The sequence below is a fragment of the Hemiscyllium ocellatum genome, chromosome 14 (genome assembly GCF_020745735.1).
Source record: "Hemiscyllium ocellatum isolate sHemOce1 chromosome 14, sHemOce1.pat.X.cur, whole genome shotgun sequence".
NCBI classification, from domain to species: Eukaryota; Metazoa; Chordata; class Chondrichthyes; order Orectolobiformes; family Hemiscylliidae; genus Hemiscyllium; species Hemiscyllium ocellatum.
The window spans coordinates 21,923,618-21,948,336 of record NC_083414.1 but is presented as its reverse complement, the minus strand read 5'-3'; the positions used below and the strand labels follow the sequence as shown (position 1 = coordinate 21,948,336).

Below are 24,719 nucleotides of genomic sequence, written 5' to 3'. Positions count from 1 at the left end.
TCGGTCTTATGACATTTATTCAACTCCTTTCATGAATTCCAAGAATTCTGAAATAGAACAGATCACAATATATAAAATTCAAGTTTTCAACAATATATTGAAAAGATACTTCTATTGCGAGTTGCTAATTGGAGATGAAAGAAAATTTGGGGCATCAGCAAATCACATGCTCAGACTTTCTTTTCGCTGTTATGCTGATATATTCCATATATTAAATACTGTTGTTTGCTGACTTCAGGAATTGGATTCGTGGAGGCTGATTTAAACTCCAATCTTCTATCATTACTTTTATGTTTATCCACCAAGAGGGCTATCTGTAATGCTTCACTTCCCCACACCCTCCCATAGTGGCCTGCCAAGAAAGGTAATTATTGGGATGTCACTAGACACCTGAGAAGTAAGTGCTTTGACCCTTCAAGATTGTGGCAGGTGTACAATAGAGATGGGGTAGAGTGTGTGGAAGGGGAGTAATTGGAAAATAAAATGTAAGTAGAGAAAGAAATATGTGGAGTAAGAAAATTGAGGAAGACTGTCGGTTATCATGGAATTGATTTTGGGATTTTATTGTAAAACAATGAAAGACAGATGGTTACAATGGGGACAATATTACATATGAATGCATTAGGTGTATCCATACAAAAGAGATAGAAGACCACAAAAATTATAGGACCTTCCCCCCCCAAAATGTGCAATGTTAGGATTCATGTGGCTTTTTAATAAAGGAAGGTAAAATTGCCAGAGTTCTATTGAATCACTGGACTGCTCACTCGGATGACTGGTGCTGGTTTAATCTGAGGGTCACCATGCCTTAGATGAGGGGAGAGGTTGAGAAGGACAGTCTTTCATGGTAACTTCAGTCAGTGCAGGGATTGAATCCATGCTGTTGGCATCACTCTGCATTACAAAAATGCTGTCTGGCCAACTGAACTAACCAGCCCCCTTAGTATAAATATTTTATAATCAATCTGTTCAGAGACATTATTATGCATCTCTGGAGCAGGTGGAATTTGAATGCAGGCCTCCTGGCTCAGAGGCAGGGATATTACCACTGTCACAGGAGTCCCAAATGGCTTTTTATTATGTTCTAATTTAACTATTGTTTACATCTGGTAGAAAATCAGAGACATGAGGCATCTCAGGATGCTGTGAGGAAAGAGAAATGAGAACCAGATCAATAGATTTTGCTGCTACTGTACTTCAAAAACTCAGGAACTGTCAAAATTGGTGTAAGGATTGCAAAATAAACAGAAGATTCTAAATTGCAAAACATATGTAGTGATTATGTAACTCACCATCATAATCGATTTTTCCATCACTATTTTTGTCACCATCTCTCATAAGCTCTTCAACGTCATCATCAGTGATGCATTCACCTGTTTCTTCCAGCATTGTTCTTAATTCATTGAGGTCAATGTAACCATCAGCATTTCTGTTACCATGCAGGTGGTTATAGAAATCAAAATGACAACTGTGTGAGATTGATCAAGCATTATGGTTTAATATTATTATGAGCTTGTACAGCTTGTTCCTTCATACAAATTTATATTATTCATGATGAATTCTCTAACACCATAATTGATTTCTCAAACCAACATTGCAGTTGCACCCCAAACACTAACCTTCACCATCAATAAAGAATTTAAAATGTCAACGAAATCAATTTGAGTCCCTTTCACTGTATATCCATTTTTACTTCCAATTTTTTTTATCAACAGATTGAATATTGAACATCCATTGCCCTGGATTAAGCTGAACTGAGTTTTATTTGTATGTTTCTTCATTCATTTAGATGTGGAAAGGATTACTGATAATATTCAAGTCAACACACATATTGTCTCCACAGAGGGTGTAGGAAACTATCGCTGAGTTATTTTTAAGATTTAACTTTATCATGTTTAATATGGTTATCCAAAATCAGGAAGGGATTTGATAGTGTAAAGGGAAACTATTGTCAGTGGCAGAAAAAAAGTGAAAAACACAAATTTAAGGCAATTAGCAAAATAATCAGAGGTAAATTGAGAAGAATTTCTAATGTAATGAGCAAGTATGACCCAGAATGCACTGACTAAGTGTGATAAAATAATATTTAGTAATAGCTTTCAAAGGGGAGTTGAATAAATACTTCATTGGAAATTTCCAAGGCTATGGGGAAATGTCAGGGGTCTGAAAATAATTAGATTTCTCGTTCAAAGAGCTGGCCCAACCACATTGTATTAAATGACCTCTTTCTGTGCTATATCATCTCAGATTCTAAAAATCAAATACTGTGATTTTGTCATATTGTGAGCCTATATTGTAAATTAGAAACTACAATATGACTGGAGGCAAAATAGTTACCACTGGTAACATTTCTATAGATAGCTACAATGGCACTGCTAAATCCTGTGGCTCAGAAAAAAAAATCTCTTTGCTTCTTGGATTGCCTCTTTTACCTCCCAGGAGGGTAAATCGTTGGTACAAGTAACATTGCAAAAATGCATGCAAAAATGTTAATAAAGCATAATTCTTAGAATTATGTGGAAGATTTTGACAATTTCTACATGGTGAGACTTTTAAGACATTTTGTTAACAAATGTATTCTGTGCAAATTTATTTCTCACAACTGTTGGTTTCAATCATATGAGTATTTCCCCAGAATAATCTGAGAGTACCAGATATTCATTACACTTGCCCAGAGATTTTTCATCAGCTTTTGCACTGAAAGCTCCAGTCAGCTAACAACAACAAATCAGGGCTCTCTGCAGAGTATCTCAACTGACTATTTGCTTTGCCCAGATTGAAGAACTTAATAATGCAATGTCTGAACCAGTTAGATAACATAATTCAATGTCAAATCTGATACAGAAATCAGAATAAAAGAGGTAAGTAAATTTGAGTTAAGAGATTAAGAGAGTTAAAATAATGGACAGATAAATTTTAAACAATCCATTCAACATTTAACTTTTCATGTCAGCAATATTGTTTGGTATGGCTTAATTGGATAGATAAAATTTTCTTTACGTTGGAATATACAAGACCGGAGTTGTTCCAGTGAATGAAATGCATATATATATATATTGGTTACATACTAGAAACTTCATGCTGTTTCATATATTAGATTGGCAAATCTCTTAGTGAGGCACTTCTTTCAGAGGATGGATCATCTTATAGAATAGAATCCCTACAGTGTAGAAACAGACCCTTTGGCCCAACAAGCCCACGCCAACCCTCCGAAGAGTATCCCATCCAAACCTATTCCCCTACCCTATTGCTCTGCATTTGCTCCAAACTAACATCGCTGAACACTATGGGCAATTTAGCATGGCCAATTCACTTAACCTGCACATCTACGGACTGTGGGAGGAAACTGAAGCATCGGCAGAAACCCATGCTGACACGGAGAGACGGTGCAAACTCCATCTTTGAGAGCAACTCACTGATTCACACCTTTACCTGCACATGTCCTGTCTCTTAAGTGTCTAAATCAGGAACAAACTTTTAATAGTGAGCTCTGTCATTTCTACTCCAAAAGAAAAATGTATTTGCTCTTCATTGTGTAATTATCTATAGCTCAATGTTCAGAACAATGAAGATCTACAGCTTTCTTTCTGTCGACAACAATGTACATAAACCAGTTTGGCAATTCAATAGGTGCATATAGTTTGGGCCTTTGTGCGTAGATGTGGAGGTGCTGGTGTTGGATTTGGGTGAATAGGGTCAGAAGTCACATGACACCAGGTTATAGTCTAACAGGTTTATTTGAAATTACAAGCTTTCAGAGCACTGCTCCTTTGCCAGTTGGAGTGAAGGCACGTAATTCATAGGTAGAGAGATCAAAAGATCAAACAAATGGTGTGAGTGGAGTGTCGACAGGCTGAATAATAAGTTTCTGCAGGCGATCAAAAGTGTCAGACAGTGTGAGTAAAGTGTCAGCAGTGGAATAGCAGGTGAGGGGATGATGTATAATCTGTTTAACTAAGGCAGAGAGATTACAAAAAAATTAAAAATAAAGTGATACTTTATTGGCTATTGGAACTTGGCTATCAGTTTCTGCTCAGTGATTCTACTTTGTTGTGTATCTCTAAGGCCACCTTGGTAAACGCTTAACTCAAAGATTGGAGGTTGAATGTCCTTGACCGCTCAAGTGTATCCTGACAAGCAGCTCTTCATCCAGACACATGGAACAACCATGGGGACCAAATGTGCACACCAATACACTAACATTATTATGCACAAGTTTGAGCAAGACCTTTTTATTACATAGGACCTCCAACCAATGCTATACACCAGGTATATCAGTGACATTTTCTTCGTTTGGTTCCTGGTGATGAATCACTGAAATGACTATACAACAATATCAACAAGTTTCATTCCAAATCAGACTTGCTGTGGACTATGCAGAACCAGTGTCATTTCCATCAAGGATGGACACCTCAATACCTCACTCTACTGCAAGCCCATGGAAAACCTCACTATGCTGCACTTCTCCAGTTTCCACCCTGAACATGTTAAAGAAGCCATCCTCTACAGTCATGCTCCATGTATACACAGGTTCTGTTCAGGTGAGGAGGAACACAAGGACACCTAGAGATGCTGAAAGACTTCCTGATAACGGGATACAATGCTCAATTCATCAATTGCCAGTTCTGATGTGCCACAGGGGAAAAACCACAAAGACATCCTCAGAAGACACAGGACAGGACCAATAAAATACCCTTGTCATCCAGTACTTCCCCAGAGCAGAGAAAAAATATGCCATGTTCTTCACAGCCTCCAATATATCATCGATAATGACAAACATCTCGCTAAGATCATTCCTATGCCTCCATTTCATGTTTTCAAACTGCTATTAAATCTTGAACAGACCATTGTTCACAGCAAACTGCCCAACCTTCAGGACAATATTGACGACAACACCACACAACCCTACCATGGCAACCTCTGCAAGGTATGTCAGATCATCAACATGGATACTACCATCACATGTGGGAAAACCACCCACCGTGTACATAGCAGATACTCGTGTCTCTCAGCCAATGTTATCTACCATACGCTACAGGCAAGGATGCCCCGAGGCATCATATATTGGCAAGACCATGCACACACTTTGGCAGTGGATGAATGTACATCGTGCAACAATCGTCAGACAGGAATGTTACCTCAGTCAGGGTACACTCAGTGGTCAAGGGCATTCAGCCTCCAATCTTTGGGTAAGCATCCTCCAAGGCAGCCTTCGAGATACACAACAATGTAGAATTATTGAGCAGGAACTGACAGCCCAGTTCTATACCCATGAAGATGGCCTCAACGGTTATCTTGGGTTCATGTCGCACTGCATGTAACCCCATCATACCGTTCTATATCTGTAAAATCTTCCTACTCTCCTGTTTTGAAACCATCATCCTGATAACTTGTTATGATTTCTCTATCTTAGTTTGTACAGTTTTGGATAACTTTGGTTCAGACCCTGGGTATTCAACCTTTACACCTATTAGGTTATTGCAGCCATTTGGTTTGTTTCCAGCGCCACTTTATTTTTAATTTTTCGTAACTATCCCTCTGCCTCAATACGATTACAGGTCATCCCTTCACTTGCTATTCAGCTGTTGACACTTTACTCACAAGGAGAAAGTGAGGACTGCAAATGTTGGAGATCAGAGTCGAAACGTGTGGCGCTGGAAAAGCACAGCTAGTCAGGCAGCATCTGAGGAGCAGGAGAGTCGAGGTTTCATGCATATTCCTGATGAAGAGGTTATGCTCAAAACGTCGACTCTCCTGCTCCTCGAATGCTGCCTGACCAGCTGTGCTTTTCCAGCACCACACTTTTTGACATTTTACTCACACCGCCTGACACTTTTGATCACCTGCAGAGACTTATTATTCACCTTGTCAACACATCATCCACACTATTTGCACAATCTTTTGGACTCTCTGCCTATAAATTATGTGTCTGTGTGCTTCTTTTTACTCCACCTGATGAAGGAGCAGTGCTCATAAAGCTTGTGATTTCAAACAACCTAGTGTTGTGTGACTTCTGACTTCTGCATATCGATACACAGGACTAGATATGAGAGTTTATAAATGTATTTTAAACAATAAATACTCACTTATCAAACATTCGAAATAAATCTGCCAGTTCTTCTTCTGATTTTCCTTTGCTATCATCTTTCATACATCTCACCATCATCACCAAGAACTCATCAAAGTCAACAGTTCCACTGCCTGAATAAAATGAAGAACTGAAGATATTTACATTGATCACAAATTAATGAACAATACAAAATCACACAAAAAAAGCATTGTTTACCTCACCTCTGGAAAAGTGTAATGTGTAACTAAATAAGGAACAGTATCATTGTGTTATTTTCGTAACCCAGTAGCATTTCACAAATGTCCTTCCATTGTCTTTACCACTTTGCATGCACAATTATGACAGTAATGCATCTTATAAAATAATTCAATTAAGTGAGATTTTCAAGAGAACTTAACAGTTTATTCAGTTACTTATTACTTATTCAGTTTGCTTATTCCGTTATTACTTATTATTATTTATCCAGTTTACACTGAAATAGAAAAGCAAAGTTTGGTGGGATGCTGTGAAAGTAAGACACCACAGCAGAGAATGACGTAACAATGTTGTGCTGCTGCTTTGTGTTTAACATCTAACTTTCATGAAGTAAGCATTGCTGTTGATTTTCCCTGTACAGATTCTTACTGATCCATTCCAGTATGTAATTAATGTAATTACTGTGCAAAAATAAATTTCTAATAATACAATGCATTGCAAGTGAAAGATCATTAATGAATTAGTTAAGGAGTTTCATCAATGGCACATACAATTACAAATTTTTCATTACTCCTATTAACTGTTGAACTGCACCTGGTTAAAAAAAATTAAAGTATATTTTAGAAGGCTATATGGCTCAGTTGAAACACCTACATTATGGAATGAATCTGGTTATAAGTGAGATTTTACCTGCATCAAGTCATAATGGAATGGAGAAAGTGAGATTAGATTAGATTCCCTACAGTGTGCAAACAGGTCAATTGGCCCAACAAGTTCATACTAACCCTCTTACGAGTAACCCACCCTGACCCAGTTCCCTCTGACTTATGTACCTAACACAGTGGGTAATTGAGCACGGCCTGGAAATTTTTGGACCATGGGAGGAAACCTGAGTACCCAGAAGAAATCCGCACAGGCACAGGGGGAATGTGCAAACTCCACACAGACAGTCACCCAAGACTGGAATTGAACCCAGGTCTCTGGTGCTGTGAGGAAGCAGTGCTAACGACTGAGCCACAGTGCTGCCCCAGGACTGTAGATGCTGGAGATCAGAGTCGAGAGCATGGTGCTGGAAAAGCACAGCAGGTCAGGCAGCATCTGAGGAGCAGGAGAGTCGACATTTCAGGCATAAGCCTTTCATCAGGAATAATAAAATGGAGAATGACTGTGCAGCTCCATGGTAACTTGCTGGCTATTGGTAAATTAGACTCACATGAAGAATGGCCATATGGGATAAATATCAAGTGGTTGCGAATACCTACAGGGCTTTTGTGTATCCATAAGTCACTACGTATGGGAGATGAGGTGGAGAACAAAAGCTATTATAGATAGAACACAGGGAATATATATCATTTTTTATTTTTAAGGAAAACATATGGGATAAGTGCATTAATGAGTGAATTGCACATTATTACAGGTAGAGTACAGGGAATAGATATAATTTTTAAAAAGGAGTATGGGATAAATATATTAATGAGTGAATTGCGTATTTCTGCTTTTTGATTTCTTGCCTTGCAAATTTGTATGATAACTGAAAATAGGAGACCGATTCATCAAACACAATACCACAATGTAACAGTCAACTATCACTGATAACGTACAAGGCGATATTGTTATTATGTTCATTGAAACATTATTGGAATTATTGAATACAGTTTCATAACAAAACATAGGCCTTACAATTTACTCTTAGAACTTGACTTATATAGTTATCATGTGCCTGGAAGCTTAGTGTCTTTTACAATCTGGAATAAATTTAAATATGCCCACTTCCACAGACTTTTTATGCTGTGAAAAAAATGATTGATATTCCCTCTGATGCTATGGATATGAATCTTCCAACCTACCAGCATTATAACATTGACTGGTATTTTCCTGCAACCCTTTAATTAGCTCAGTGGAAATCCAAACTCACACTAACTATGTTGCTTTTCCTGAATGAACTGTATCTGGTGCTGTGACAAGTCTCTGAATGTGATACTTTATTTCTCACTTAAACATGGCCTGTAATCTGAAGAAAGAGCATCTACTTACATACACAGCTACCTTTATGTTTCAATTCTTACTGATTTAACAATGTAAAATTGTGATGAGAAGACCAGTTGATTACTATAATGTTAAAACTTGTGCTGAACAATTTTACTTCTATTCATGAGCAAACAATGGATTATTGTAGAGTATGTGAATTATCCGCCAGTTCACATATGTTACTACATTCACGCATTCGTTATCACCAGTGTTTTACCAGTGTTTGAAGGGAAACATGCTGATATTTCAAAACTTGCAATAAAACATTATTTTTTAAAATAAAACACACTAAAAATATAGAATACAGTGAATAGATCTCTGTTTTGCAATGAAGGACTAGGTAATACTTGTCAACAACTCATATCTTCCTTTGCCACCGTTTTTCAATTTCATGTTTGTGGTCATCCCTCAGAACAAGGATGATGTTTATGGCAAGAGGCTGTACCCAGAGAATTTTAATATGGGGAGAACGTAATGCTGCAGCTATTCACAATACTGGCTGATCAGGAATCTCACCTGTTCTTACATAGATTTACAGTTCAATAATCAATTTGCTTGGTTGTTTTATGACACGCCTCCACAGCTTTTGAGTTTTGACACAGGAACTTGAACCCAGAGCAATTGGCCCAGAGATAGGAACACTATCACTGCATCACAAGATCCCCTAGAGCTTAGCTGTCAATGATCTCAGTCAGCCATTTTACAGTAGAAAATTGCAGGAATACATATAAAATTTTACAGAGGGGCCAGGACTTCATACTCTTCTCATAATTTTTTTCTTTTCTAATCTCCCCAGATTACTCAATTTGATGGAAATGTGGGCGGGTGACTTGATTTCAGACCAGTGCCACAACAGTTCTGATGAGTTTTAATGTCTTTCTGAGCTCATTTGAGGCATCGTTCTCCATTTGATTTTTCAGATATATTGAGTAAGTCTTTGTGGTGAGAAAACTGATGTGAGAAACTTTCTAAAGTAAATATTGAACCTGTGTGGCATCACTCAGTGCTATCAGACATTAGGGCATTGTGGTTATGATTCTTAAAGGAAAATAAATTCCATTATAATGCTTAAAGAATGTAATTTAGTGCTTAGTGTAAAAATGCTATAAAAAGGTTATGGCCAAGTATTAGGATCTGGGAACTTTGGTGTTACCTCATTTTTAAATCTACTATGACCCCATAACATACACGTCAGCTCATTATTGTAACAGAGTGATAAATATTGTCAGAATATGTTATAAGTTATATCTGTACCATCTTCATCCACTTCATCAATCATCTCTTGTAATTCCTCAGGGGTTGGATTCTGACCCAACATACGCATCACTTTACCCAGCTCCTTTGTACTAATGCAACCATCTTCAGCATCCTGCACGAAAATATCAAAAGCTGCCCTGAATTCTGAAAGAAAGGAGCATTTCAGTACCAGCAAATTTAATATATTTTAAGCATTGCTTTTAAATGTTCTTATTGTATTTAGTGACTCCTTACCATTCTTCTGCTCCTCAGTCAGCTGCTCAACCTGTATCACAAAAACACAATAATTAGGTTCTGCAAACACAATGCACAGATACTATTTGGAAGTGAATATTAAATTTGAAAACTACAGGATAAGTGAGAAAGACTAAATGCATGCTTGCAAACAAATGGTCTAACACTGAGAACTGTATAAGAATACCCTTGATGCTCACTGAGAGATAATTGAAACTAAACAATGTTGAAGGTGTATTTTTTTTGTGTATGACTGACCACATTTTAGATGGCCACAAACCAGCAGACATTTTCAAAAGATTTACAAGCCATGATAATGAAATGCTACATAAACTTGAGATCATCAAAAATTCTGTTTCCTAATCACTCCACATCTCACCTCCCTGCTTATTATAGGCAGTGGGTTCTGATCCAACAGTGACTCAATTTTTGAATATTCCTCCTTGCTTTTCAATTTCTCAATGATCTTGCCCCTCTCTGTCTCTGTAACTTTCTCCAGCACCACACCTTTTGAGATCTTTATGTTTCTCCAATTCTGGCTTCTGAGCAACGAAGATTTTAATCACTCCACCAATGTTGCTTAATCTCTAAGTTCTGGAATTCCCTCAATTCTCTTCACTCCTGTTGTATTCTAAAGGTTTACCAAGATGTTACCTGGTATCGGGGATTTTAACGATGAAGAAAGTTTAGATAGACTGGCTTTGTTTTCAATGGAACACAAGAGTAGAAGCGCGATCTGATAGAAATTTATAAGATTATGAATGACATTGATAGAGTGGTAAGTATGAGGCTTTTTCCCAAGGTGGAGGGGTCAGTTACTAGGGGACACAAGTACAAGGTGCTGGGGTGGGATTGGGGGTGTTACTTTAAAAGAGATGTATGAGGCATGTTTTTCATACAAAGGGTGGTGAGTGCCTGGGATGCACTGCAGACACAATAGAAACATTCAAGAAGCACCTTCTGAAGGGTCAGGCAAAAACCACTGTTTGGGTTCTGGCCAGCCTATGATGCCCACATCCCACCAGCAAATAGAAAAACAGGTTGGGTACCCTCAGTGCACACATAGAAACTTGCTGTGTTTTTGGATGATGTTGTTGAGGGGCAGCAATCAGATGAAAAATAAGAGAGGGTGAAAGATTGATCCTGGGTAGGGAGGGGCACACCAGATGTAACAGTATGGGAGTGGGTGGAGAAGCCATTGCAGTTGACTCTCTAAAATGTGCTTAGATAGTTAAAAATGGAACCAAGTGAATGCACTCTGTCCCACTCAGTGAGATGATGGTGGGGAAACCTTAGATGTAAGATAGTGTGGCCAACCATGTCAAAGACTGGAAAAAGGTAAGAAATGAGCAAATATCATTCATTAGCTTTATACAAAATGTGCTAATGTTCCAATTCCTTCTCAATTCTTTAACTTTTTTGATTGCTAATAAAGTAAAAGGATAGAGAAGGAAATGGATTTCAAGTTAAAAATGTTGGCGTTGAGATCCAAGATGCAGCAATCCAGTGCGTCTGCCCGACTGAATTCTGCACCATAGCCCCCTTTTTTTTTAGATTACTTACAGTGTCCTTCAGCCCAACAAGTCCACACCGACCCGCCGGAGCGCAACCCACCCAGACCCATTCCCCTACATTTATCCCTGCACCTAACACTACAGTCAAGTTAGCATGGCCAAGTCACCTAACCTGCACATTTTTGGACTGTGGGAGGAAACTGGAACACCCAGAGGAAACCCATGCAGACACAGGGAGATCGTGTAAACTCCACACAGTCAGTCACCTGAGGCAGGAATTGAACCCGGGTCTCTGGCGCTGTGAGGCAGCAGTGCTAATCACTGTGCCACCGTGCCGCCCACATCTTAGTTATTGTGATAAAAATCGGCTGTTTTAGATCCCCAGATTTGCTGTGTGTCAGTTTTGTTGATTAAGGAAGATGACCAAGGGAAAAGGACAGTGAGGATTACACCAAGCAGGGCACTCCCCTGCAGCAATGGATACATCTGCGGCCGCGGCGTCAGCCTCCTGAGCGCTCCTGGGGACTTACCTGTGGAGCAGAGTTTCGCAAACTCTGAGAGAAGATCGATTCAGCGATGGAGGAGACCCCGACCAGGTTGGAACTGATCTCGGCCATGCTGCAGAAGCATGACCAGGAGATCCAGCATCTCAGGCAGCACGTCATGGAGATGGAGCAGCGGACCCCAGCGTCCAATACCGCGACAGAATCCTTGGTGGGTCGGGTCCAGGCCCAGGAACAGCAGGTACAGGCCTTGGTAGAGCAGGTCGACAACCTCAAAAATCGAGGCCTCCGGAAGAGCATCTGCCTGGTCGGGCTGCCAGAATGGGAGGAAGAAGGCCAGCTTGTCAGCTTCTTGGAGCAATGGCTCCCACAGTTTTTGAGGCTGTAATTTGGAGCAGGCTGGGTGCGGGTCGAGTGGGCCCACTGGATTGCAATGTGCAGGCCTAGTTCGGACCAGTGCTCCCTCTCAGTCCTAGTGCAACTCTAGCACTATAGAGATAAGTAAATAGTGTTGGAAGCTTCCAGAGCACTGAGGAAGGATCCCCAGGCTCTGATATACAAGGAATCAAGAATTATGTTCTTCCAAGACTTTTCTGTGGCCATGATCTGCAAGAGGAAGGCCTTTGATGAGGTAAAGAGGAGGCTGAGTGACTTGAATATTCAGGACTCTTTAAGAAATCCGGCAATATTACGTTTCAGCCATTGAGGGCCTGTGTTTAATTTTGACTCATCAGAAAAGGATTCCTGGACACATTAAAATAGACTGACTGGCTCAAATAATATGGACAATAGTGTTTACTTTGTTTTTTTCTCCGTGGTTTGCCTGCTTTACATGGTTTTGTTCTTTTAACATGTGGAGGTCCCCTTTTTCTTTTTCTCTCTCTTCTCCCTTCTTTCTCCCCTCTCATTATCCTTTTTCTTAATCCTTCCTTTTTCTTTTCTCTCTCTTAGTATGGGATGGTGGGAGAGGGGGTGGAGGGAAGGGGAGTTTTTTTTTATCTACCAGGATTGCCTAGCGTCAAAGTATGGGTGGGACATGCTGAATGCCCACTTTTAATTTTCTTGTTTTTTTGATGCATGCAATTTTTTAAATTTTGTTTTGCATGGGTCCAAGTTGCAGTGGATTACAGCCTTCAGTGCTGCTCTGAATGCTGTGTTCACCCAGACAGCAAACAGGGAAATTTCCTTTGTGAAACAGAGTTATTCGAGTATGGTGATAAACCAGGTAGATATTTGGCCAGTAAGAAGATCTATCACATCCATCAGAGAGTGTGCTGGTACTCTCATTTGCGACTCCAAAAAGATTAATGTGGCATTCAGAAAATTCTACTCTGAGTTGTATCTGTCGGAGAGCTGTGAGAACAGATTGGCAAAGAGGGAGTCCTTTTTTAAGATCTTAGACCTCCCAGGTGTAACTTCAGAGTAGGTATCTCTTTTGAATGCCCCTCTGACTATCCAAGAGATACAGGAGGCAGTGAGGCAGCTCCTCAGGTAAAGCATCCAGCCCAGAAGGATTTAGAGTGTGTTTTATAAAGGGTTTATAAATATGCTGGCCGGGCCAATGTTGGATATGTACAGTTATTCATACAGTCAGGACTGCCTCCCATCCACTCTGTGAGAAGCAAATATCTCCCTTATTTTCAAGAGAGGGACAGACCCGGAGGATTGTACTTCGTACAGGCCCAGATCGCTGTTAAACATGGACTTTAAAATTCTGTCAAAAATGCTGGTGTTGAGGTTGGAGAAGGTCTTGCCCTCCATCATAAAGGAGGACCAGATAGGTTTTATTAGGGGATGCAGGTCTTCTAACAACATTAGAATTATATTGAATATTGTTCAGGTATGCCAGTAAGGGTCGATTCTAGGCTTGGTAGTCTCCCTGGCTGCAAAGAAAGATTTTGACCAGAAGGAGTGGCCGTACCTCTTATGTCCTGGAAGAGTTTGGTCTTTGAGGGGTCATTGCCAGGTGGGTGGCAGTGTTATACTGTGACCCTAAGACAGCGATCTCACTAATGGTATAAGGTCTGACAATTTTAGTATCGGTAGAGGCAGCCGACAAGGGTGCCTGCTTTCACCGTTGCTATTTTCATTAGCGATAGAGCCGTTGGCAGAGACTTTCCGGAGGGACCCCAATATAATTGCCCCAGAGGTAGGATCAAGAGGGCACAAGATCACCCTTTATGCAGATAATGTTCTTTTTTTCTCATTAATCTGACAATATCTACGCCCTGTTTAATGCAAGTGATTAATTTATTTGGTTGTTTCTAGGGGTTTAAAATCAATTTTATGAAGTTGGAGGCCAGGCCTGTGAGGGGTCTTGTCAGAGTACTCGATCTTCGGGGTGTAATACAATTCCCTTTCAGGTGGTCACAGGGAGGTTTCCTGTATTTAGACATTTTTATCAAACTGGCCTTCGATTAATTATATAAAGCTAATTTTGTGCAGTTGCGAGAGAAGATAAGGCAGGACCTTCGGCGCTGGGAGGACCTTGGTTGGGTAGAAGAGCTCTGCTGAAAATGAATGTTCTTCTGCATTTATTATATCCCATGCGGGTGCTCCCTTTGATGCTGCCAAGGCAAGCACTACGGAGGCTTTACAGTTGGCACGGATCTTTCATCTGGCATCATCGGCAGCCTCTTATTAAGCTGGACAAATTGCAGTTTCCGCAGGGGATGGGAGGTGTAGATTTTCCAGATTTTAAGAAATATCAGTTGAGTTCCCTACTATCCTATGTGGCTGATCGGGCTTGCCAGGACCCAAGGTCAATTTGGCTGACTGAACACCGAGGCCTCCAAGGCAAAATACCCCCTCATTAATTTGTTGTTTGTGGACAAAATAAGGACTGTTATGGAGTATTGCAGAAATCCCACTGTCCTTAATACGGTTAAAGCATGGAAAGTGATGAGAAAAAGTGAGGGCAATTTACAAAAACTTCCCTTTTTACTCCTGTAGTTGAAATGCCAGGATTCCGGCTTTAGGCTCTGGGAATCTAGAGGAGTTTCCTGTTTGGGAGATTTATTTGATGGGAAGGTCCTGATGTCTTTTAAGCAGTTGAGCCAGAAATATAAGCTCTCTAGGAGCGAACTCTATCGTTATTTTCAGATTAGGAAATTTATACAGAAAACGACTACATTAATGGTTAGTCCCTATAAGTCTAAGGTGGGGAGGAGAGTGCTTCGGTCCATGGGCACTCTCTCGGTCAGCACCGTCTGTCACTTATTAGAAGGTAGTGTCACAAAGGACATTGAGCAGCTGTGCAGGATCTGGACTCAGGAATTGGGGGTGGAGATCTTGTCAGAGGCATGGAAGGATATTTGGGAGAATGGAAGGAAGATTTTGATTTGCAATAGGACGCAGGCTGAAGGTCCTCCACAGGGCTTATCTGGTACTGGAGCGGCCTGCAAAATTCAAGACAGGAGCGTATCCTATATACCCCAAATGTAAAACAGATATTGGTACTCTTACTCATTGCTTGTGGTCATGCCACAAGCTTCATAGGTGTTGGGATGCTCTGACGAGTGTCTTGGAAGGGGTCTTGGGAACCAAGGTCAAGGTAGAGAGGAGTCCCTCCTCTTGGGTTTGCCAAATCTCCCCTCTTTGGATGCACATGGGAAGAAACTGTTTAATAACCTTTCATATTGTGAGAGGAAGAACATTCTAATGAGCTGGGTGTCGGAGAATCCCCCAGGGATCTCGGGGTGGTTCAGATTAGTTATGGAGCACATCCCCCAGACTTCCTTATAAGTATGGTGCACCAGAAAATGGAACTTTTTTTATAGGATGTGGCAGCCTTTTTTGAATGTACATATGCAGACTTGTCACCGATATTGGTCAGGGCCTTCGTGTCGCTGCGGGGGTTGTGTCTGATGGGCCAAGGGCCCCTGGGAGGAAGAATTTCAAATAAAGGGGTATGCCAGTTGATTCTTTCGGTGGTGGGGAGCGTTGGTTGGGTTGCATTATAACTTAATTTAGTTTAATTTGCCTTGGTTGAATTTGATTTAATTTCATTTTTTATTAAATTTATTTATTGAATTGTAGTATGTGTTTTTTGTTTTTCTTTTTTGCTTTTCTTTTAAACTGTTTGTGGAATAGAGTAGTCATTTGTTTACTGTTTTTGTTGTTACATTATAATATTGTTATACTATTTTGTTGTAATTTTATAATTTTGTAAAAAATTCAAAATTGTTTTGACAATAAAAATATTTACAAAAAAAGTATTGGCATTGCCAGTGATGCACTCATCCCATGAATGAATGGAGAAAAGATAATTGAAATGGCTTTGTTTTTATTATTAAGCCACAAGGGACTGCATCTTTCCTATGCACGTCACATAAGTGGGAGAACTAGCTGAGTAACAGATCATTAAGGAATGTCAATCATTCTTGCCCCAATCTCATAAGTGAAATTGAAGAATTACTACTTGCCCCCACACATAGACACCATCTTGAATTTCCCCTTCTGCTTGTCCTCTTCCAAGTAGATGTTGATGTGTTCTCTTTGGTCATCATTACTAATACAGTACAAGCTGCTTCCCTATCTCACCCAGAAAGGTTTATCAATTTTCTTACAATTTCCACCCTGCCCTCACTTTCACCTGATCTATTTCTGACTCTTCCCTTCCCTTCCTCGAAATCTCTGTTTCTATTTCTGGGGATACATTTGCCACTAATATCCATTATAAACCCACCAACACCCACAGTTACCTGGAATACAGATCCTTTCATCCTGTTTCTTGTAAAGACTCTAGTCCATTCTCCCAGTTCCTCCATCTCCGTCATATATATTCTGAAGATAAGAGAACCTCCGAAATGTCCACTTTCTTCCTCAATCGAGGATTTCCCAGCACTGTTGTTGACATGGCCCTCAATCGGGTCTGATCTATCTCCAGCACTTCAGCCCTGACTCCTTCTCTTCCCTCCCACAAGGGTTCCCCTTATCCTTACGTATCATCCCATCAGCATCCACATCCTGAAAATCATTTTCACCATTTCCGCCACCTCCAGCGAGATGCCCACCACCAGACACATACACCCCAGCAGGATGAATATAGTAACAAGATCCTGTAATAACATCATACTGTCCTTACACAAAAGGACTGACAGAATAAGGGAGAAATATAGGAACTACAGATGATAGCATTGTTTCTGGAATTTGGTAAACAAGCTAACGTTGAAAGAAAGGCTTGCATTTATAAAGATCTTTCATGACCTCAGATTGTCCCAAAGCACTTTATAGACAATTAATTCCATCCTCAGTGCTTGGGAGCCTCCTGTGAAGCTATAAATGCTGGAGGAAACATCACAGAAGCACTTCCCAAGCACTGAGGATGTCACCTAGACAGAGGACGAAACGTCTGCAACACAAATTCCCAGCTCGGCGAACAGAACCACAACATGTTGCCATTCTCTTCAATATCCCTGGGTTAAACATCACAGAAATTCCTCTCTAACAGTACTGTGACTGTATCCACATCACATGGACTGAAGCACTTCCCCTCCCCTCCCCTCCCTTGTCAGTCTTCCGCAGGTACCGTTCCCTCTGGGATACCCTGGTCCACTCTTCCTTCACTCTCAATGCCCCCACACCCCCAAGGCACCTTCCCCTATGAAGATGTAACACATGCCCATTTACGTTCACCCTCCTCAGTATCCCAGGGCCCAAACATACCTTCCAAGTGAAGCAGCGCTCTATCTGCCATTCACACAACCTTGTCCTCTGCATTCACTGGTCACAATGTGCTTTTCCCAAAACTGAGAAAATGAAACATACTTAGGGTGACTGCTTTGCAGAGCACCTACGTACTGCCTGCAAAAATGATCCTGAGCTTCCAGTCGCCTGCCATGTCAACACACCACCCTGCCACCTGGCCAATATTTCTGTCTCAGGCTTGCTGCAGTGCTCCAGTGAAGCTCATTGTAAACTGGATGAACAACACCTCACTTTCTGCTTGGGGACTCTGCAGCCTTCTGGACATAATATCAATTTCAATAATTTTAGGGTCTGAACTTACCCATGTCCTAGTCCCCACCGCCACACATCAGGCCTTCTTATCACATAGTCTGTTATTACACACAACCCATTGTTAGCCACTCACGGTCTTCATTAACAGCTATTCATCCTCCTAGCTAGATTGTTACTCCTTTGTCTATCCAACTGTATTTATCTCTCTTCGGGCTCTATCCCCAACTAGCATTAACTTCTTAGCCCCTCCCATACCCTATCTTCTGCATTAAAACTCACATTTTCCTCGCTACCATCAGTTCTGAGGAAGGGTCACTGGAGCCAAAATGTTAACTCTGATTTCCCTTCACAGATGCTGCCAGATCTCCTGAGCTTTTCTAGCAATCTCTGTTTTTGTTTCTAATTAGCATCCACAGTCCTTTCAGTTTTAACCATGATTACTATCATTTATTTTATTCTACTGTATTTGTTGCTGTGGTTCCAATTACATATTCAGTCATTCGCTCAGTACATGCTGTTTGGAAGGTAATTAACACCAGACTGCACATAGGCGAGAGTGAGGATTACAGATGCTGGAGATTCAAATTGAAAGTGTAGTGCTGGAAGAGCATAGGAATATTCCTGATGAAGGGCATTTGCCCGAAACATTGATTTTCCTGCACCTCGGATGCTGTCTGACCTACTGTGCTCTTCCAGCACCACACTCTCGACACCAGACTGCACATGTTAGTATTATTTGGTTGGGCAGTTGTAACCTTCTGTGAATAGAATGTGACATAGGAATATACAAATTAGAAGCAGAAAGTAGGCCATTTAGCCCTTTGGAGCCTGCTCTGCTGTTTAATAAGATCAGGGCTGATCTGAGTTTGGCCTCATTTGTGTTCTCCTACTGAACCTTAATACCATTCAACCTTCTTGTTCCTCAAGGCTCCCTCTACCACTACCATGAAAATATTCATGACCCAAACTCCATTGGTCTCTGGATGAGAGAGTTCCAAACGCTCTCAACTATCTGAAAGAAAAATATTCTCATCTCTTGCCTTAAATGGGTCATCCTTTATTTTTAAACTGTGTCCCCTTCTTCTTATCTGTCCCATAATGTGAAGTATCCTTTCAATGTTCACCTAAGCAAAAGTGAGGACTGCAGGTGCTGGACATTAGAGTCGAGAGTGTGATGCTGGAAAAGCACAGCAGGTCAGGCAGCATCTGAGCAGCAGGAGAATTGACGTTTCCTGATAAAGGGCTTTTGCCTGAAGCATCAATTCTCCTGCTCCTCAGATGGTGCCTGACTTGCTGTGCTTTTCCAGCATCACACTCTCGACTTTCAATGTTCACCATCAAGTCCTATCAGCATCTTATATGTTTCAGAAAAATCATCTCTCAGTCTCCATTGGGTACAGGCGCAGTTTGTCACCTTTCCCTCATTAGACAACCACCTCACTCCATGTATCAGTTGAGTGGATATTCTCTGAAATGCCTGTAATGTATTTACATCCTTTCTTAAATAAAGAGCTCAGTACTCCTGAATCCGGTCTCACCAATCCCCATACAACTACAGTAAAATAGCCCTACTTTTTTGTTCCCTTCTCTTAGCAATAAATAACATTCCACTTGTCTTCCTAATCATTTGGTACACTTGCATGCCAACCTTGCAGGACACATAATCGCCAGCGTCTCTCCAAATTTTGAAATCTCTCTCTGTTCAAAGAACATTCTCTTTCTATTCTTCTAGCCAAAGTGGGTATGTTCTCATTTTCCCCACATTATACTTCAATAGTCAATTTTTCCCAGTCACCTAATTTATCTATATCCTTTTGGTGACTCCTTATATCCAACTTCTTTCCCTATTTAACTTTGTTTCATCAGCAAATTTAGTAACCACACATTCAGTCCCTCCATTCATGTCATTCATACAATTTGTGGTACCACACTGAATCCAGTGGCACATGATTTGTCACATGTTTCCAATCCACAAATTACCCATTTATGCCTACTTTGTTTTCTGTTAGATATTCTAAACATGCTAATTTGTTACTATCCATACCATGAGATCTAATTTTGCATGGTAACCTTTTTGTAAAATGCCTTCTAGAAATCTAACCCTACAGCAAACCCACAGGTTCCCTGTCATCCACAAGGTTTGGTATTTCCTCAAGGAATTCCAATATACTCGTCAAACATGACTCACTTTCACAACATGTTGACTCTGCCTGATTGCTTTAAGATTTTCTCAGTGCCATGCTGTATCTGTTCAATAATACATTTCAGCATTTTCCTTGTGGTAGATGTTAAGGTAACAAACCTGTAGTCTCCTGTTTTCTTGAATAGAGGAGTCACATTCACTATTTTCCAATCTGATAGGACCTTCCCAAGAATTTTGGAAAATTGAAACCAATGCATTTACTGTCTCTGCAGTGACTTTGTTTCAGAGCAGAATGAAGTCCATCAGCACTGGGGACTCTTTTAGTTTAATTCTAATAATTTTCTCAATGTCTTTTTCCTAGTGGTTGTAATTGTTTTAATTTCCTTCCTGAGATTATATTAGACTAGACTCCTAACAGTGTGGAAAGAGGCCCTTCGACCCAACAAGTCCACACTGACCCTCTGAAGAGTAATCCACCCAGACCCATTTCCCTACATTTACCCCTGACTAATGCACCTCACAATATGTGCAATTTAGCATGGCCAGTTCACCTAACCTGCACATCTTTTGGAATGTGAGAGGAAACCAGAGCACCTGGAGGAAACCCATGCTGACACTGGGAGAATGTACATCAAATGTTACAACTGGTCTTGAACCATCAAATAATCTAAGCTCTACTTAGGTTTTGCCTATCAATTCTAAGAGATCAAATATTGGTCAGTTTTGCACGCAAATATTCCAGATAGTGAACAATTAGTCTTAGATGGTAGTATAACCAACATTCGTGAAGAATGAAGCAATAAATTCATCAGCACATTGCGTGAAAGTTCTATTAGGATACAATAAGCCTAAGACTTATTTCTATCTTCAATTAGTAACTTGTTGTAAAACCTTAAGTATGTAGTGAAGATCAAGTAGCTATATTGATTCCAGCTTCGATGACTGTTCATGTAGAGTTTGTGCATTTCCCCTGTGTCTGCCTGGGTTTCGTCTGGATGCTCTGGTTTCCTCCCACAGTCCAAAGACATGCAGGGTGGATGGATTTACCATACTTAATTGCCTCATAGTGTTCAGGCTGTGAAGGCTAGGTGTATTGGCCATTGTAAAAATGGTTTATGGAGATGAGATGGAGAGGTGGGTCAGGATGGGATACACTTCAGAGGGCTGGTGTAGACTCAATGGGCCAAATGGCCTCTTTCTGCTCTGTAGTGATTCCATATATCTCATTACAAGTTTGAGAGTTTGGTCATACCTATTAGATGATGGCTGGTCCTACCACCAAACTAATTACATTCAGATTTCTTCCTAACCTTTTCAAACGTTTTCTGAAGGATTTTATTGGAAGAGCTGTGATGAAAAAGAGTCAGCTGCAGTCATTGTTCTGGCATCACATCTAGGCCAGGATGGTTTGGACAGGAATAGGTACCCTACAAAAGCAAGCTCTTTTATAGTGTTGTTCACTGTGGCTTTGGTAACACGACTCCTTGTTATTTTTAACAAGATAAACGACAAGACAACTGTGGAGGAGAGCTAAGACAAATACCACGCATGGTTTGCTTTTGTATCCGTGATTGACATAGACATGCATCCTTGAAATTTTTAGCGGAGCATTTCGGTCCCTGATGGTGGGAGCTTATCACCAAGATAGCCGGTTCCTCGCTGCCAAAATTAACTTCAACTAGAAGGAGCAACACTTGATCGCATTCTTTGAAGACCGCGTGTAAGAATTCCTCTGTTAAAAGGAATTGAAATAATGCAGGCTTCTCTTAATTATACTTCAAATTGAGACAGATTAATTTGTATGTAATATACTTTTATGGTTCGGACTAACATTGGAATCTGCTTTGGTTCATAAAACCCAAGTCGCAATGACACGTTACCTTGAACAAAATAAGCCACAGGAACTAAAAGTAAATCAGGGTGACTGGTTTGAATCGACAAGAAATTGAATTCTCGGACCCATGGTAAAAATCACATGTGGGTTGTTTGATCTCCATTGGGAAACGTCTATAGGCTGTATTGCAACAAAAATAGGTCCGAATTTGGAATCATTAAGAGTCTTTAAGGCTCACTTAAAATGGAAATGTTACTTTAATCATAGAATCCCTACCGTATGGAAACAGGCCCTTCGGCCCAACAAGTCCATACCGACCCTTCGAAGGGTAACCCACCAGACCCATCCCCCGACCCTATTACTCTACATTTACCCTGACGAACGCATGTAATCTACACATCCCTGAACACTAGGGACACTTTAACATTACCAATTCACCTAACCTGCACATCTTTGGAGGAAACCGGAGCACAAGTAACGCTTGTCGATTGTATTTTATCGGCAAAGGAAGACTAACGTTTTTTTTCATCTGCTAATTTCAAAGACTGGACTTGCATTCAGTTCAATAAAAACAAAGTGAGTTAAACTGGTCTCGCTCTTTCAATATCATTTGTAGCAAATACATTTTCCGCTTAGACATCTGCTTACCTGTTTAACTTTATAAAAATCGACAACTACTTCTAAATGTCTGTCCATAAACAGCTTTAATATGAATGAAAGAATATTAATAATTTTTAAACTTGTTACAATATCTTGGTAAAGTTATAACAAAGTGTTATTCAATGATATTGCTGTATGAATATTTGTATACATCAGATCTACAAAGAAATCTAAATTCGGCCTTGGAAAGCTAGTCATTACACGTGCCCAATTTCCCTATAAGGTCGCTCCAATTAATTTGCATGTTTCAGAACCAAGAAAAATGAAAAAAAAACTTAGACGTAAACTGAGAAACTTGGTGTCTTCCTACAGGAACTGTACTCACCGCTGCTTTGTAAATGTCTTCCATGGTTGAGGATGGATGCAGCGCTGTTGCAATCAGTGGTCCTGCAACATCTTTTATAGAGGTCAGATTTCCACCAGGACGTCAAACACATGCTAGGCTATTCATGCAAGCCGAACAGCCGTAAATCACTGACAACGTGTCAGATAAGAATTGAAGAAAAGAATTGAATACCCTTGGGGGTGGGGGTGGGGTGGGGTTGCAATATTATCGTCTTGACATAATTAAACTGGCATCTTGGCCTTTCACCCTCTTGTCTTTGATATGTCGCTGGGGATAATACAAGGTCTCCCAGCCTTGGAAGTCCTGTTAAAATGTTACTGGTGACTCAATGCAAGAGACAGCAGGTGGTCGGATATTCACATACACAAGGGGAACAGTTACAGTTGAAGGGTTGACATTATTTTTCTGCTATGGTTCAGTTGGAGATAATCAGATCTTTCAAACAAAATATTGATGTACCTTAAAAGTAAACATGCAAGTAGATAAGCATTAAATTGAACTGTGAAAAATACTGTTTAGTTTTTGTTTAGTTCTTTATGTCGCTGTAGTTCACCTGTCATCAAAATGTGAGAGTTTACTGTTAATGTTGATTAATTATTGTGGAAATGGTCACATTTGGTTTAACATTGAATGGACTAGCTGTGGTACATTGTTGCTTGTGCTTTGCATCAGCGCCATCCCTGCTGTATAATTCAGATACGAAATCACTGCAATCAAACCCCAACCAGTGATGCAAGGCCACTTCAAGCATATCACCTTTCATAGCTTAACCTCACTTTTCATCAATGTGGAAAGTTCCCAGGTGCAGCGGATCACCTTGGGACTTTTAAACCCATTTAAATCTTTTCAAATGTTGGCAGAGAGCTGATTGTCAACAAAGAGGCCTCCACCCTGTATTTCCAATCCTCTGAAACTGGCCTTTCCTTCGTTCTGCTGTTGGTGGCTGTGAGTTCAGCTGTTTAGATTCCACACTGTGGAATTCCCTTCTTTAATCCTTCTGCCTTTCCATCTTCCTCACCTCATTAAACCAGTTCACAAAAGCCATCTTTATAGCTCGGTGTCTAGTTTCTTCATAAATTTTAAAGATTTGGCATGTTTTCTATGTTAGATGTGATATATAAATGTCAGTTATAGTTATATGCTTATAAACCTGTGATTACACCACAATTCTCAGTGAGAATGTCATAGTGTATTTGTGGATTATCCACTCCACTTATCACACTGCTCCGCTGGGGGGAAGACACCCTACAACTATATGGATAATAGAAGATTAGCATGATTTTTTGCAATCTCATGATTTCAAGCTGGCAAGCAGGAGACTGGAAGAACACAGCAAGCCAGGCAGCATCAGGAAGTGGAGAAGTCAACATTTTGGGTGTAACCCTTCTTCAGGACTGGGGCTGCGTATAAAAGAAGCTGCAGATAAAGGAGGGCGGCAGGTTGGTGAAGTGAGAATAGGTGAAAACAGATAGAGGGTGCAACCTGGTTGGTCAATGGGAGGAATGAATCCAATTGGTAGCTAGTAGCAAGGATCAATGAGAAGACTTGAAGGGTTACTCTTTATCTGCACCACATCACTACCCGTCCCCCCACACCCACCCCATTTATCAGCAGCTCTCTTTACACCCACCCCCATTCCTGAAGAAGGGTTACACCCGAAATGTTGACTTCTCCACCTCTTGATGCCGCTTGGTTTGCTGTGTTCTTCCAGCCTCCTGCCAGTCTACCTTGGAATTCAGTATCTGCATTTTTTGTCTCTAATCTCATGACTTCAGCAAATGCATGATTAATGATGCAGTGTCAACCACTGCAGTAATGTTATTGCCTCTCGATAGTCCTTAAAGCCTGCTATACTCTGCGTAACTTGTAATAATGTCTTGCTTTTCATTGCACACTGCCTTCCATAGATTCAAGAGATGGTAGCTCAGAAGACCTGTTTCCAACATAAGAAGCTACAATCTAGAAGGAAGCCAG

At 40.5% G+C, this 24,719-nt stretch overlaps 1 protein-coding gene across 1 annotated transcript; it reads right to left on the bottom strand.

Moving 5' to 3' along the window:
- On the bottom strand, positions 1-22,813 carry LOC132822102 (troponin C, slow skeletal and cardiac muscles). The gene is made up of 6 exons (XM_060835136.1): positions 22,725-22,813; positions 9,785-9,815; positions 9,548-9,694; positions 6,087-6,201; positions 1,293-1,429; positions 1-47 (listed from the first exon to the last, which is right to left on the bottom strand). Exons 1-6 carry the CDS (start codon positions 22,746-22,748, stop codon positions 16-18), a joined length of 486 nt encoding a protein of 161 aa, XP_060691119.1. The 5' UTR covers positions 22,749-22,813; the 3' UTR covers positions 1-15.
- Between the last annotated feature and the right edge of the window lie 1,906 nt (positions 22,814-24,719).